Raw genomic sequence first — 17,585 nt, 5'->3', positions numbered from 1 at the left:
GGTGAGATGTTCCGAGAATTGTGTGTGAAGTACCAGAAATTGTGTGTAAGCAATCGAGAAAAACTGTAAGTACAGCACAGCACAATGAACCCTTTTTTTGCTTTAAAAAAATGTGTTGTGTGTTCCCATTTCAGGAGGTGGAGGAGTTTGTGAGTGGCTCTGGTGAAGCTGGCTTTGTGATCTTCACGCTGGGATCCATGGTGTCTCAGATGCCAGAGAAAAAGGCCCACGAGTTCTTTGAGGCCTTCAGACAAATTCCACAGAGGGTAAGTGGAGTGTGTGTGTGTGTGTGTGTGTGTGTGTGTGTGTGTGTGTGTGTGTGTGTGTGTGTGTGTGTGTGTGTGTGTGTGTGTGTGTGTTACTATTACATTGTAGTCCACTGCATAGCTGCATAGTAACTGCTCAAAAGCAACATTTTTGCCAAAGTGTGGCTGTAGCGAAGGGGAGTAGAGTTGCCCAGCTGGAACTCGAACCCAGACCTTCTGGGGTAGTTAACCGGGGATCTTACCACTACACCAAAGAGCCAGGCTCGTTTGCATGTTAGTCAGAACACACCCACAACCCTAGTGATGGTCACTCTATCACACTGCCTTCCCCTTCGGGAAGCGCACCTGTCCGCTTCACACACTCATGATGTCCCTCACGCAACTGCCCATCATGCTTCTCCCATCCAGTGTGCCCCGTCATCAATGCTTCACCCATCACTGGGGTCCCTCACACCAGGGTCACCAATCCTGGGTGTCCCTCACATGGAATTACGGCTCACACACAATGGGTACGCTTTCGATGGCCTCACGGTACCATCCCACTTCTGACACCATTTGTAGTGAAGGGGAGTAGAGTTGCCCACCTGGGACTCGAACCCAGACCTTCTGGGGTAGTAAAACACACCCACAACCCTAATGATGGTCACTCCATCACACTGCCTTCCCCTTCGGGAAGCGCACCCGTGCGCTTCACACACTCATGATGACCCTCACGCAACTGCCCATCATGCTTCTCCCATCCAGTGGGCCCCATCATCAATGCTTCACCCATCACTGGGGTCCCTCACACCAGGGTCACCAATCCTGGGGGTCCCTCACATGGAATTACGGCGCACACACAATGGGTACGCTTCCGATGGCCTCACGGTACCATCCCACTTCTGACACCATTTGTAGCGAAGGGGAGTAGAGTTGCCCAGCTGGGACTCGAACCCAGACCTTCTGGGGTAGTAAACCGGGGCTCTGACTGCTACACCAAAGAGCCAGGCTCGTTGGCATGTTAGTCAGAACACACCCACAACCCTAGTGATGGTCACTCCATCACTGCCTTCCCCTTCGGGAAGCGCTTCACACACTCATGGTTTCCTCACGCAACTGCCCATCATGCTTCTCCCATCCAGTGTGCCCCGTCATCAATGCTTCACCCATCACTGGGGTCCCTCACACCAGGGTCACCAATCCTGCGGGTCCCTCACATGGAATTACGGCTCACTCGTAGCGCCGTGATGACGTGGTGGCCAGCCACGGCATCACAGTGGCCATTTGGTGGATGATGTTAAAAGTATCTTCACAGACTATGTTCTCTCTCTTTCTCAAGGTTGTATGGAGGTACACAGGACCCGTCCCTGAGAATGCCCCGAAAAATGTCAAACTCATGAAGTGGTTGCCTCAAAATGATCTTTTAGGTAAGCAATTTGCATCTGTATTCATTGTTGGAAAATGTGTTTTAGTTTTCTTAACACAATGTGAACATCACAGTATCAATTGTTGACATATATATATATTTTTTGATGATATGGTTTATGTTTCCCTCAATCATTGGCCGCGTTCGTGATGGTGCAGTGCTGCTTTTGCTGGGCAGCGTGCAAGCACACTTTGCCATTTTAGTGCATTTAGAATGGGTGCTGTCCAGCAGCAACCGTATCTCACTCCTTTCGTAAAGTCTTCACGAAAAAATAGAGTAATTTTCGTGGTGCATTCACGTTATTGCCCGCCTTTCGTAAAGTCTTCACGAAAATAATAGATTAATTTTCACGCTGCCTATTCACTTGAATTGCCCGACTGTTGCCTAGCGACCCACTAGTTTGATGCCCTTTCGGTAGCCTACCGTCACATGGTAATCAAACATTTCAAACAAGCAATTTAGGGTCAAGGTTAGGGTTAAGGTTAGGGTTAGGTTTAGGGTTAAGTAGGGTTAAGGTTAGGGTTAGGTTTAGGTTTAGGTTTAGGTTTAGGGGACATAAGGCGTAAGTACCGAAAGGGCGAGTCCAGAGTGTATCAGCAGTGTTCTGTCAGCACCCCCTCCCCGCCCCTGCAGACGTTTGGATAACCATAGCAGCAGTGGGGCAATTCAAGTGAATAGGCAGCGTGAAAATTAATCTATTATTTTCGTGAAGACTTTAGGAAAGGCGGGCAATAACGTGAATGCACCATGAAAATTACTCTTTTTTTCGTGAAGACTTTACGAAAGGCGTGAGATAGGGCTCCCAGCAGAGGCACCATTGCACCATCACGAACGCGGCCTATATGTGTCATCATTAATCAACCACATGCTGTATGTATGTCCTTCCAGGTCATCCAAAGGTCAGGGCTTTCATTACTCACGGAGGATCCCACGGTATCTATGAGGGCATATGCCATGGGGTGCCAATGGTGATGCTACCATTGTTCGGTGACCAACCCGACAACGCCCAACGCATGGTGTCACGTGGAGTTGCAGAGGCTTTGAGCATCACCGACGTCACCTCAGAAAAGCTCTTGACAGCTCTTAACAAAGTCATCAACGACAAGAGGCAAGATTCATTTGTGAATTAAGCATCTATTTTCAGAAACATTAAGAATGTATCGTCGTCCAGCAGAAACCTCGTATCTCCACTATTTTTTTTTTTTAATGTTGTTCTTCATTATAAAATATAAATCCGTTCTACTCTCTATGAGTATATGTGTATGATAAATTATTTCATAACCAAATTTAATGTTGAAATCATTATTTATTTAGAAAATAGTGATTTATAAATTAACAAGTACAAAACAAGGAAAAGTTACAAGATACAGGGTTTCTGCCTGTGACTTCATCTAGTAATTATATAGTAGTTTTTTATAGTAGCCCACATTATGTATTTGTATATTGCACTGTTTCCACATTTCGGATCCATCTTGACATCTCATTGTACAATGTATAGTGACAATAATAACGCTGTTCTATTCGTCCATTCTATTCGTTCTTCTCTGTTCAATTGTACTGTATGAAGTCAAGACTCACACAATCCCTGTCTCCTTTAATAATTCCCCAGCTACAAGGAAAAAATGGAGAAGCTTTCAGCCGTGCACAACGACCGTCCCATCGAGCCCCTGGACCTGGCCGTCTTCTGGACCGAGTTTGTGATGAGGCACAAGGGGGCGGAGCACCTGCGGCCCGCCGCTCACGAGCTCAACTGGGTCCAGTACCACAGCCTGGACGTCATGGCCTTCCTCCTCGCCATCGCACTGACTTTCCTTCTCGCCACCTTGAAATGCTGTGCGTTCTGTTTTAAGAAGTGCACAAGGAAGACGGAGGACAAAAAGAACACTAAACAAAAGAAGCAGTAAAAGCAATTAGATCATGGGAGGAGCCTGGCTGTGGGTTTTATTTGGGCGGGTGATGGGAGTAATTAACATTGGTAGGGGAGACAGACTGATGTGCAAGGAAAAAAAACTATTGTACTTCCAAATTATGTCATTATTGTAAAATGTTTTTTTTCTATCATGCTTAGATAAATGACTCTTAATATCCTATTCAGATAACACTACAGCATGTTTGAACTACACACCTTAAATTTTTACACAGTCAAGGAAAACTTGAATTTGTTTAAACAAGGGGAAAAGGAAAGATGATTGAAAGGCTGCATAAGTCATTTAGTATTGGAATCTATGGGAAGCTCACAGCTGCCTCTGCTTGAGTTGGGGACCACTGTATGACAGTGGCAATTGGAGACATTTGAGCCTAGCTGTGACCATATGCCTATAATGTGGGGGCAATTCTGGATATCAGTTAATGTTGTGCTTTAAAGTCATACAAATCAACATTCATTTTACTACAGTGGGTAATGGTAACTGTAACCCTGCATTAAGTTTCGTTTCAATAACCAAGCCAGTAAACATACATTATGTTACGTAACAGTACATCATATTACTGCATTATCGAGTACATCAACCTCTTGTTAAAGGAAGCTATCTGAGTTTCAGCAAGGTTAAATCCTGCCACATAGCCTACCTGTTTCAGCCATTCCACTCCTCCATCCGATCCTGAGTAAGTGAGCTAAGCAGTAAAATCACCTGTGTCCACCACAACTCAGTCAAAATGAGTACACGACGTACATAGCTAGCCTAGTAATCCATCGCCACCTGCTGGACACCGAAATTACACATCCAGTCTCACATTTAGGCTGGTTTATCAGGCTAGTTACATAGCAAGACTTTTTCTGAAGTTTGTCCTCCTCTACTTGTTTATTTACACGCAGCTAACAGTCATCAGTGTCAGATCTGTCTCCACAGTGGATTGTTTAAATTAGTTTTACAGTATTTTTGACATTTTAATGTTATCAAATGTCTTTTATACTAAAATGTAAAGAACCGTCATTTAAAATAAAGTGATTTATGTCATTGTTATAGTAATGACTGAATATGAGACCAAGAGAGGTGATTTAAGGTGCTATAAATCCATGGAAACGTTTGGTTTGTGTATGATTTGGATCGAATAAGCCTAGATCTAACGCTGAGATTACTTTTACACTCATGCACTGCAGTGCACACAGGCCTTCTGCCTCTCTTGGTGTGACAGAATGTTGAAAGAAAAAGACTCACCACTGACCAATGTATTGGTGGGTTTTTGTGTATATGTGCATAGTCAAGTAAGGGTTGCACCTGTTCATCCCTTTAGCACTTGACAATGTTTCTCATGCATCAATAAATGTTGTTTGTGTTAGATGTGGTGTTGAATCATCCTCAGCAACACCACGCCACTAGCGAGTTGACCTGGATCTGAGCTGCAGGAGTATGTGTGTGTTCAACACCGCATAGCGCAATATATCGTTTTGGCCTCTTCACAATACACACACTGTATCATGTCCCTTGTATTCTTTCTGATCCTTATTAGCTAGCGTTTTTTTTATACCCAGCCCAGTCAGTTGAAAGAAATTAACACATTTTCTCTTATGTAAGAATCTTACCCTTATTTAGAGGTGACATGTATTAATAGACATGAACCCTTTACCTGTTATAAATTAGCTGTTACCGGAATGGCAATGACTAAGTCGTAATGTATTATTACTGAAGGCCCTGTAGTAATAGTGGTGTAATATTATGGTAGTTAAGGTTTTTCAGTGACTATTACAATGTCCCAGTGGCAGGACGGTGTCTGGCAAGGGGCTACATATTTTCATTTTTAATTTAACACTGTTAATGAGCTCAAAGGGGAGTATTGCGTTGCATTTGTATGGCACTCTGGCATTCACTACCACCAATAGAAAATCGAAATGTGTATCGTATTACATGTTTCGCCATATGTATCGTATTGTGACCCCTGTATCGTGATACATAGGCCTATTGTATGAGGTTTTAGCAGTTCCCAGCCCCATACAGGAGTAGGGGTAAGCCCAAGTAGGCCTAATCCTCTGGCAGAATCTATTAACATCATCAGTGATTGCATCGCATTTCATTGTAACTTATTTACATGGCCATTGAGTTACATTTCCCTTCCCTTTTTTTAAACACGCCAAGAATGAGAAGTGTGCCATTAGATATTGTGAGTTCATCATGCTAAAAACAAGAAATTCCAGAAAAGTGTATTTCCCTGATGAGATATAGGCTACATTGACCCCTGCCTTGATAGAGAACACTTGAAACAATTTATTGGCAGAGGACGCGCTCAACTTCTTGGAAAACCGAAAAGCTTTTGGGTGCGAGATAAAAAGCGTCAACTTAAGGAAGAAGAAATCCGCACTCACAAACTGCGTCTCATTATTTATTTATATTACCACCATGTCCAAAAAGCAAACGCGTTTCGGCTAACAAGCCTTCATCAGTTGTTAGCCTTCATCAACGCGTTTCGGCTAACAAGCCTTCATCAGTGCGTGGAGCACTGATGAAGGCTTGTTAGCCGAAACGCGTTGATGAAGGCTAAAAGTTTGCTTTTTGGACATGGTGGTAATATAAATAAATAATGAGACGTAGTTTGTGAGTGCGGATTTCTTCTCACTTGAAACAATTTCACACTGGCCTCTCTGGGCTGGTTGAAACACTGGGTTCACTTCTAAAGACAACTACTGTACAAGGACGCCATCTTGTGGTCAAATTCAAACTAAAATACAGATCAAGACACTGTAGCCTACTAGACACAGTCAGACACAATTAAAAACAAACAAACCGGAACTCAACAAAAACCTGACAATAAAAGAAAGTTGGTTATATTCTGGAGTTGTAGGCCTAAGGATAGTCTGGCAAAGTCTTAAAATAGTTTCATGCTAATTAAAAGTTTAGACTTTGCCCCTTTGCACAAAACTAGACCATTAATCTCCAATGGTTTCTGTGAAATAAAGCTGAATCTCAGAACTAAACGTTCATGGTAACACCAAAGATTTAGATCGTAGGCCTATCTAGTGACACTTCGTTGGATGTGACTACATTACCCATGGACCTGTTGTTTATGATCATGCGGAAGTTATTTTTCCTCTGTGGAAAGCCGAAGCTGTCCAGCCCACTCTGAACCATATTTCGTTGTTAGGCCTACTCGTTGTATTTTAAGTAGCTGTGCGTAAAATATAACACCACATTAGTATCGGTTCTCTTTTACATGTAGAGTAGACTATTGAACTCATGTCAATGGTGTAGTGTAGGGCCTCGCATCTTCCCTCGCATCGACTCGTGTCTTTTCAGCCATTGATGTGCGCAGCTATTCTGGACTTTACGGTCCCATTCACTTCAATTCATTTTTTTGGCGTTTTACATATTTCGGACCGTGCGGACGCCGCTGTACTCGTGCGAGGAAAACAACAATTGTCTCGGGTGCTAAACATGGTCATGGAACGGCTTCCTTAACCAGAATGGTGTGTGTTGTGTTATTTCGAAGATAATTAAAGAAAATCTTATTACAATGGGATTTCTCATAGGCATGGTTTTGCATGTCTCTTATCTCTTTTCATGTTGACTGAGCGATCACCGTTACAAGTTTACAAGGTGCCCAGCGCACATATGTATGCATACAAAAAGGAAGAATACATTTCACAGTGTAATTCTGCAAATAATTCACTTCAAAGTTAAGTGTTATTACATAGGCACCATGGTCATCAATATGTGTGTAAGAAACAAGTGAAAAAAACAAATCGGTCAGTTTGTCAAAGAGGAGACGGTAGATATGCACCATAATACACAGTATTCATCGAAATATGCTCATGAGTTTGTATGCTGAAGAAATACTGTACGCACAAAATATCTATTTACTGAATTAGACTATCATGGCCTATCAGAAGTGAGGTAACATACACGAGTGTAAAAATTGTCCTTTGATGGGCCTTGAACCCACAACCTGTGGAATGGTAGCATGACTCCATCCACTNAGCTGCCACAGTTTCAGTAGAATTTGTTTGACCAGAAAACTTCTTGTTGTGCACATTATCACAGCACTAAAAAATCATATAGGCCTACAATCATTTCTTCATCATACTTCAGACAATGAGGTAATGGTGCAGGGAAAATATTTTTATATGATTTATTGTGTTAAAAATGCACAACGACGACATATCTTTCTGGTCTTAACATTTCTTATGAAACTGTGGTAGCTTAGTGGATGAGTCATGCTGTCCATACCATAAGTTGTGGGTTCAAGGCCACTCAGCATTCCAACTTTTACTCACGTGTATGTAACCTCACTCCTGATATAGGCCTACATTATAAGGCTTATTGGGAAATAAATATTTGTGCCTTCAAGTATGTCTTCAGCATATCTTTCAGGAGCACATAGCGACACATATGTGTATTATGATCTACATTCATCCACAGTGTCTGCTTTGAGAAATTAATCATTCTCAATTTGCACTACTTATACATATGTGGTATGATCTGTAAACTTCAGAGTTACTTATTTTCAGAATTACAGAAAGTTCTGATCATTCTGCACATTGTAAGATGAAATGGTGATGACGCAGTGAACATGCTAAGAGATATGAAAGCTGTCCCAATCATGCAAATGACATCCCACTATAATAAGATTTTATTCAATTTTCTTCAAAACAACACAACACATTGCAGGAAATTCTTGTAGCCATCATATGTAGGCCTATAGGATGTAATGGAACATTTACACATTGGTCAGCAGCGCAAGCACCCTTTCTCACAGACCCTTGATGTGCACCTACCGACAGAATTGAAGTACTTTGTACATGGGCCCATCTAAAACATGCAGTACATGTTAAAGGGACAGTTTGGTCAATTTCAACATGCAGTTGTAATGCTCACACTACCCTGGACTTGTCAGTGCCTGAGATTTTTTTTTCTTTCTTCAGCCGATCCTGGTCATTGTAATGGGGGCAGCTCTTTGTTTACATTTCAAAAAACATTTTATTTATTCCCAAAAACATCCAAAAGGTTATAAAACATCAGCAGACAACTAGCAAACAGCAGTACCTTTTGGGAAAATATTTGGAGTTGCCCTATGTTTTATTTTTTTAAAATGTAAACAAAACGCTTGCCCCCATTAGAATTGCTCATATCTCGGAAAGGGCTGAGCCGAAAAATGTGGCATCACCAGGTACTGACAAGTCAAGGGTAGCCGTGAGCAATACAACTGCATGTTGAAATTGACCAAACTGTCCCTTTAAGATTTCGTTTGTCAATTCTTTGCCTTACAAACATGAAAAAGACAGATGAGGTGGAAGAGATTGGAAACTTCTTGAATGTAGCAATTCCATTACAATAGAAAACAAACATGGAATTGTTTGCCAATTAATGGACTATATGTAGTAGCCTAGCCCAGTGGTTCCCAACCTTTTTCTTCAGGGACCCATGTTTTTACTATTGTAAGGTTTGGTGACCCATCCAGCGCCCGCATGAGAGGAAGTCACTCGATACGCTCTGTCTCCTACGAAAACTCATTTTAGTCATCATTTTATTCCTCAATTCGTCTTTGTTCAAAAACAGAATAAATGTTTAATGTAGCACTTAAATTGTGTTGCTTCTATGCATTTGTCATTTATTCAACATGGGCTACATATGGTATTAAAATGAAACCCCTTAAACTCAAGAGGGCTTCGCGACCCCCTGTGGATCTTTGGCGACCCATAGGTTGGGAATCACTGGCCTAGCCTATAATGCAACCTTTGTTATATAGCCTAATGGTGAGTTAAATTGAATCCGAATGTCTCAGCGTGCCCTACAATATCGCCCCCCTGTGGCCACATTAGCTAATGAAGATAATGTTGCTTGAGTGATATGTGGCATGTGCATTATTGAGGAAAGAGACGTAGGCTATGTGCCGTCAGTATTTTTCCTTCATATCATTCAGAAGCATGGTGTGATGCATACTTTGTACTATGTTGCGCATATCTACCATCTCCTCTTTGACAAACTGACCGATTTGTTTTTTCACTTGTTCTTACACACATATTGATGGCCATGGTGCCTATGTAATAACACTTAACTTTGAAGTGAATTATTTGCAGAATTACATTGTGAAATATATTCTTCCTTTTTGTATGCATACATATGTGCGCTGTGCACCTTGTAAACTTGTAACGGTGATAGCTCAGTCAACATGAAAAGAGATAAGAGACATGCAAAACCATGCCTATGAGAAATCCCATTGTAATAAGATTTTCTTTAATTATCTTCGAAATGACACAACACACACCATTCTGGTTAAGCAAGCCGTTCCATGACCATGTTTAGCACCCGAGACAATTGCTGTTTTCCTCGCACGAGTACAGCGGCGTCCGCACGGTCCGAAATATGTAAAACGGCAAAAAAATGAATTGAAGTGAATGGGACCGTAAAGTCCAGAATAGCTGCGCACATCAATGGCTTAAAAGACACGAGTCTCGCATCGGCATAAGAAGCCGTCTGAAGTTGCATGCAAAGAGAATCCGCACGCAAATCCTATTAAAAGTTGAAACTATGTGACTAGAGACTAAAATCATGCAGTGATCACACTTTAACACCAACGGTTTTGTTGGCTACAGAATTACACTGTTGCAACCTTTGCAACAATGTTGCAAGAAAGAAGTAACAGCGAGGATGACACCTCCGAAGAGTTCGTTTGTGTGGCAGATTTTTCTGCTAATGGTGGTAATCAGGTAGGCCTAGGGCATCAACTCTTGGCATGCATGTTCGTAGTCAAGTCTTTGACATTTTATCTTAATCTTTCATTTTCTGAACTGCATTTGTGTATAGGCTTAGCTCTTCACCAAACTCCTATTGTCCAAACTCGCCTTTGATTCTAGTTAAGTTTTTCTGCTGGCGATAAATTGATGGTGCACGAAAGGATATCATCGGACTGGTGGTGGGCAGAGTTGCGAGGAAGTTTTGGATATGTTCCCTCCAGCTACCTGCAACCAGAGAATGGACACGCAGTAGAAAACGAGGAGGAGGACGCTTGGCAGGATGAAGAATACTTTGGAAGCTATGGAACACTGGTGAGAAGAACTGAACTAGTCCACCACGTTAACACTTTGTTGAATGAGAAGTGTTCATTGACGCAAAGGTGTAGGTTTGGTTTGGAAAGTGGAAGGGACATTAATTGTCCAGGTTCACTATTTTTGCATTATATTTGTGGGAAAGGTGGTGGGGACAAGCTAGGTTTATCTCGAAGATGGTATGGACATGACCCCCACCATCTACACCTAAAATTACACCCATGATGCCCACCCACAAATAGTTTTTCTTTCTGTGACAGAAACTTCATCTGGAGATGTTGGCGGATAAGCCACGCACAGAGACATACAGGCAAGTCATCCTCCGCAACCGTGAAGCTCTGAAGGGGAGAGTGGTCCTGGACCTGGGCTGTGGCACGGGGGTCATCAGCCTTTTCTGCGCCACTCTAGCAGAACCTGAAGCGGTAATACAACACCCAACACTGACTGCACTGCCATGCTGTATATCTGTCTTCATACCTGTCCCTCCGGAGTTAAGTGGGTTACACACACACACACACACACACACACACACACACACACACACACACACACACACACACACACACACACACACACACACACACACACACACACGCATGCACACGACATGGGCAAACAAACAGACAAGGTCATTGTGCAATACCTGTTCATGAGTAATAACCTAACCTCACAGGCATCTAGCATTGGCCAGGTAAACTTAGGTTGCTCTTGTTGAATTGTCTTGTGGTTATGCGCTAAAATACAACAGTAGTAAGCCGTACAGACAGTAATAATGAGTGTTTTCTGTGTTCCCTGATTATCAATTCAGCAGTATGGTGTAAATCCACATCTCCTTTTCATGTTTATGTCACAAGGAAGAATATTTAGCAGTGAATTATGGCATGAACCAATGCCGGCCCTGCCGTGGCCTAACCGTAGGGCACTGGGTTACTGCGCCGGCGGCCCGGGTTCGATTCCGGCTCGGGTCATTTGCAGATCTTTCCTCATCTCTCTCTCTCCCACTCGCTTCCTGTCACCATCTCCAACTGTCCTATCAAATAAAGGCAAAAATCCCTGAAAAAAAAACCAATGCCATCATCCTTGTCTGCCTACCGTAGGTCTATGCAGTGGAGGCAAGCGCCATGGCAGAACACACGAAAACGCTGGTCAAAGACAACGGCTGTGAAGGCGTGGTCCGTGTTTTCCGAGGCCGTGTGGAGGAACTGGAGCTCCCAGAGAGAGTGGATGTGCTGGTCTCTGAGTGGATGGGAAACTGCCTCTTGGTATCAATTCTACTCCCTGCACATGTTCTTATTCTACTCACAAGCTGATGACTTGTAGAACTCTCCAGTAGGTGATCTTGATCAATAGACCCATACTACACGACACGAATAACATCTATGGGTCATTGACGGGGATTTTTTTTAGCAGCAGAGGTTTTTTTTAGCAGCGGGTTCAATTCCGGCTTGGGTCATTTGCCAATACTTCCCCGTCTCTCTCTCCCCACTCATTTACTGTCTCTAATCCACAGTCCTGACAAAAAGAAAGGCCAATGAGCCCCAAAAAATAATACAACAAAAAGATAATAATAAATGTGTTTTTGTTGGATTCTATACAAAACACATTCATTCCATGTACATGGAAACATGTTGTACAATTAATCCATGTTGATACATTACACAATAGTGACTTAAGCTGTGGTTGCGCCACCCTGATAACCTGACTCTGGCCAGCTGGTATGTTTCACCTTCGTCTTCACGATACCAACCGACACTTTTTCGAGTGATGCTCCATATCAAAAAGTCCTTGCATGTGATTGGATTAACCACCTGTCCTCATGTTTACTAACGTGCCACTTCAGCCACTCACATTGAACTCCACCAGATGGCGCAAGTCAGGTTACCACCGTGATATCTCCTTCTAAATGCATCAATGACCCTTAAGCTGTGTGTACATCAAAAGCGACCTGACCCTACCCGAGTAGCTGAGGTTGCTGAGGGAAGTTTCGCCATGAAGTCGCTTTATGCGTTCTGGACTAGGGATGTTAACCGGTAACCGGTTAACCGATAGTCGACCGGATCAACGATAACCGGTTAAATTTTCTGCCACCGGTTAACCGGTAATAATAAATTATAATAATTTCCTCCCAAAAAGCCCCCAAAAACTATAATTTTGAGGTTTTGGTACGATAATTCAGCATTTTCCATCTGGCGCCACTGGCTGGACATGACAGGTCCTGTCTGAGCAGCAAAAAGAAAGGCTTATGTGAAAAATAAAATGTTAAAAATTCAGTGCTGTGCCTATCAGGCACGCGAACGTTATATCATTTAAGATTGCCGGTTAACCGGTTAACCACCGGTTAATGAGTCTCAGTAACCGGTTAAGATATTTTTTAATTTTCGCCATCCCTACTCTGGACGTGACATTGACATGTATGATTTAACTTTAAAGGGACAGTTTGGTCAATTTCAACATGCAGTTCCAAAGCTCACACTACCCTGGACTTGTCAGTGCCTGAGATTTTTTTTTCTTCTTCTTCAGCCGTTTCCGAGATCCTGGTCATTGTAATGGGGGCAGCTCTTTGTTTACATTTCAAAAAAACATTTTTATTTATTCCCAAAAACATCCAAAAGGTTATAAAACATCAGCAGACAACTAGCAAACAGCAGTACCTTTTGGGAAAATATTTGGAGTTGGCCTATGTTTCATTTTTTAAAAATGTAAACAAACGCTGCCCCCATTAGAATTGCTCATATCTCGGAAAGGGCTGAGCCAAAAAATGTGCCATCACCAGGTACTGACAAGTCAAGGGTAGCGTGAGCAATACAACTGCATTTTGAAATTAACCAAACTGTCCCTTTATCGGCTCTGACCTCTGGAGCATTCGGATATATGACCATTCCAATTGCTTTTTGCCGAACCTCGTCATAGCTCATTACCATAATGTTAGATTGACTTAAATCGTAGAAATTCGCTCTGGTTGCTTGGCTCCTGGCCAAATCGCTTTGGACGCTTTATTTGCGACCCTCCGTAGAGAAATAATGGCTGCCGCTGCTCAGGTATCGTAGGTCGCTCTTGGTGTGCACATAGATTTATGCAGTTAATCAACCCTCAAAACTGCTTATTGTTCACACTTTGTTTCACAACTATTGTCAATGGGCCTATACTACAAAGCTGGTTCAGGATAAGTTAAGGTTAAGTTAAGAGGTAAATCATGTAATAGAGCCTGCAGTCCTCACTTTCTTAAGAAAAGCTCTTGTATTAGATGATTTATCATCCTGAACTAGCTTTGTAGTATAGGCCCCATGAGTAGGCCTATGTTGTCCACTGCAAATGAGATGAATGAGCATGCTTTGTTTTTTGGTCAGTTTGAGTACATGGTAGAGTCAGTGCTGCACGCTCGAGACCGTTGGCTGAAGGAGGGGGGAGTGATGTGGCCCACGCGAGCCACCATCACCATGGTACCCTGTGAGGCCACCGACTACTTCAACGAGAAAGTGGGATTCTGGGACAACCCCTACGGTCTGGACTTCTCTTGCCTCAAGTAAGACACAGTTCCAGCATGATGGACATGATATTATATTGTGTTACATTGTTTCATATTACAGGTAGTACATTCTTTTACAGTCCCCTGATTACTGTGCATTTTCTGGGTAATAACAGGGTAACAGAGAGGCAGTTACTTAGTATTTACTTTGTAGTTATCTTTTTATCTGTTAGGTACCTACCATAGGTATCTATGTTACCGTGTTGCTACCCAGAAAATACACAGTAATTAGGTGTTTGTAAAAGAAAGTTATATTATGTTGTATTACATTATACTAAATTATATTTTATAAGGGAGGGGTGCTTTTTTAATTACCAATATTGTATGCTAGGCCAAAGTATGGTCTCTATTGTGTTCATGGCCCATTGTATCATGTTTTTGCTGTTGGGACAAATGCCTGTCAGCTTAAGTGACATGGCAATATTTTTTTGAATCTTTGAATTCCAACTCATTGTAACTGTTGAGACAGGAGCTGTGGCGTATGTTTTGAGGTTAATGATGAATTCCCATTGACAGTCTATTTACTGTCAATGTGAATTCCTAATGATGCCCCCCTTACATCAAACTGTTTTATTTATTTGTGTGCACAGACACGTTTCGGCGTGTGCCTTCCTCAGTGTGCAACCTGATGAAGGCACACGCCGAAACACGTCTGTGCACAAAAATAATGGAAACAGTTTGATGCAAGGTGCGCCCCCTTCTCTTTGATTCTAAGTATTTCATTTGGGCCAGCGCAGCACCCTTAATCAATCAATTAATCAAGAGACCCGAGTGAAGCCTGCCATACTTGATCTTATGTTGACCCCCACCATAAATCTTCAAGGAGTGATCTTGATTTCTAATCTTTCTGTGTGCACTTGATCCACAGACCTTTAGCAAGACAGGAGTTCTTCTCCAGGCCCAAGTTTAGCTACGATCTTCAACCTCAGGATTGCCTTTGTGCGCCAAGCGATGTCATAACACTAAACATGCACACGCTCCAAGTGTCTGACCTAGAGGTGTGTTTGGGGTTTTCCTTTTATCATAGTAACCTTTTTCATCACCAGACAAAATGGCTATTACTTTGTAGATATTTATCTTACTAGCCAAACCCACACTCACTAATGGGTCAAAGTGGCTAGTAAGTTATTCTTCTACCAGCCAAACTGAAATTTCACCAGCATTTGGCCGGTTGGCCCTGTGTATAACCATTAAAAAATGTTTTATACTATTACTATATTATATTGCAGCAATTTGTATATTTTTTGTGAAGTTCTTTCATCTTTCATGCAGCGACTACAGGGGGAGTTTTCCTTCAGCGTTGAGAAAGCTGGATTTTTCCATGGTTTCACAGCCTGGTTTAGTGTGGGGTTCTATGGTGTAGAAGGGAATGGTGCAGTCTTGACCCTAGATACCGGGCCTCACTCTGCGTAAGTCATCCAGGGCTTATACAGTATGTTATATCTTAACCATGAATGTTTAGAATGATTCTAGAGGTCCTATGGTACAGTGATGGGGCTGTCCTGGGATGGAGCACAGGCCAAAGCACGAGACAGGGTTCAGTGGCAGTGCATAATTGCGGCCTCATGTCCCAGCCGGGACAAAGAGGATAAGTAAGTATGGTACAGTAGGTTTGATGGCCTGCACCCAGTAGGTGCAGTGTGAGATGTTATCTATCTGACGATATTATCTATTTGAAATTAGCTCATTTGCCCATTGCAGCCAAACTGGCGACAACATATTTGCTTCAGTGGTGATGAAACTAGGCATAGATATTCCTCAAACCATGCCAGTCTACATATAGATATCACAAGAATACTCCATGTAAGTACATCATAGTAGTCCATAGTAGTACCATGCTTCTTCTCCCCCACCCCCAGGCCCACTCACTGGAAGCAGACGCTGTTCATGCTGGACACGGCCGTCACAGTGCGCCCTGGAGACCTCGTCCGGGGCTCCGTTGTCTTCATCAGGAATCCTGTATGGAGGCGCCATTTGACCATCACCTTTCAGTGGAGCATCAGCAGCAGCAGCAGCAGCAGCAGCAGCAGCAGCAGCGACGACGACTCCACCCAAAGCCAGGCAAGCCTTCTCAGCGGTTTATGATGGGATGGGCTGGTATTGGTCAAAGTTGAATAGGGTTGAGTGACACGGTATCTGATGAGATGTGCCATCCAAAGGTCTTAATCTTGTCATAATGTCTTGTCTTTGTCGATACTTTGTTGCAAAAAAACTTCAGCCATTTAATTTCTGATTTGATTGTTGTTCATTGTTGTGAGTCTGCAAAATATTGTCTGATTCCGTCTGATCTCAAGTTAAGCCAGTTCTTTTAAAGAAATTTCATTCATTCATGTATTGACTGTGAATTGGCCTTGAGTGAAATTCAATCGATTGATCTTTTAACCTGTATTTGTTTATTTGTTTGAATTGTCAGGTCCAAACGAAGACTTTTCCAATGTGGAGATAAACATCACCAGGCTAAAAGAAAGAAAGAAAGAAAGACCAACTGGGAACCTCAGTTCCCATTGTTATTGTGACACAACACTACACAGCACACACAAACAAGTGAACACTGCACACAATGAAACTGCATTTATGCCTCACCCATGCAAGGGGGCAGCCCCCAATGACCCCCGAAAGGGAGCAGTGCGGCAGGACGGTACCATGCTCAGGGTACCTTAGTCATGGAGTAGGATGGGGGAGAGCACTGGTTAATTACTCCCCCCACCAACCTGGCAGGTCGGGAGTCGAACTGGCACCCTTTGAGCTGCAAGTCTGACGCCCTAACCGCTTACCCAAGACAAACACACTGAAAACGGTTGGGATTACATTAAAGGTACACTGAAATAACATTCTACAGTATTATAACATTTTCTGCAAGTGCCATTATCTTCTCTGTCATTATGAACTGTTGGTAACACAATTTTGTAACATGTTTTTGAAGGTGTCAATAAATGACTAGTATTTTACATATTGGAAACGAGATCAACGTGGTTGTGTGTATTAACAATTAAAGAACTTTTATGCATTTTACAATTTACTGAGATTATGCGCAACAGGCTTTCAGAAAGTGTGTTTGCTTGTTAGTATGGTGTAGGGAGTTGGGTGAATCAAAAATGGGCTCTCACAACATAAATTACCCATGATCACCAACTACTCACTTTGCTGCTGGAGACATTGAATGAAATTATTGTATGTAATGAATGCAGATTTTACTTTCGCATAGGCATAGTCACAATGTTATTACATGGCTACCCTTAGATTGTTGACGCTCCCCACACTTGAATGGCTTCCCAGCCATGTGCAAGCAGGGCCACTGACAGCTTTGGTCAGGCCCAGGACAAAGTCATCTGAAAGGGTCCCCCTCCCTTTACATACAATGTAATGAGAACGCAATTATGGGGGCCCTCTCTGTCCCTGGGCACGGGACAA

At 42.6% G+C, this 17,585-nt stretch overlaps 2 protein-coding genes across 10 annotated transcripts in view; both read left to right on the top strand.

The window, feature by feature from the left end:
• LOC134460913 (UDP-glucuronosyltransferase-like) overlaps nt 1-4,950 on the top strand; it is a 49,006-nt gene extending 44,056 nt beyond the window's left edge. For all 9 annotated transcript variants that reach the window (XM_063213534.1, XM_063213540.1, XM_063213536.1 and 6 more), the window contains exons 2-5: nt 135-266; nt 1,585-1,672; nt 2,560-2,779; nt 3,281-4,950. In XM_063213534.1, coding sequence (XP_063069604.1) covers nt 135-266; nt 1,585-1,672; nt 2,560-2,779; nt 3,281-3,575 — 735 coding nt within the window. In that variant the 3' untranslated portion in view covers nt 3,576-4,950. The remainder of the gene's footprint in view (nt 1-134; nt 267-1,584; nt 1,673-2,559; nt 2,780-3,280) is intronic.
• A 5,109-nt stretch (nt 4,951-10,059) lies between these two features.
• Nucleotides 10,060-17,122, top strand: prmt2 (protein arginine methyltransferase 2). The gene is made up of 9 exons (XM_063214518.1): nt 10,060-10,309; nt 10,457-10,648; nt 10,909-11,070; nt 11,746-11,910; nt 13,996-14,171; nt 15,043-15,172; nt 15,447-15,583; nt 16,034-16,235; nt 16,588-17,122. The coding sequence occupies exons 1-9, from the start codon at nt 10,223-10,225 to the stop codon at nt 16,618-16,620; spliced, it is 1,284 nt and encodes a 427-aa protein (XP_063070588.1). The 5' UTR covers nt 10,060-10,222; the 3' UTR covers nt 16,621-17,122.
• The last annotated feature ends 463 nt before the right edge of the window (nt 17,123-17,585 follow it).

Source organism: Engraulis encrasicolus, chromosome 13 (genome assembly GCF_034702125.1).
Source record: "Engraulis encrasicolus isolate BLACKSEA-1 chromosome 13, IST_EnEncr_1.0, whole genome shotgun sequence".
Taxonomy (NCBI): domain Eukaryota; kingdom Metazoa; phylum Chordata; class Actinopteri; order Clupeiformes; family Engraulidae; genus Engraulis; species Engraulis encrasicolus.
Note: the sequence above shows the minus strand (reverse complement) of the source record. Positions and strands in the feature narration are given on the sequence as shown.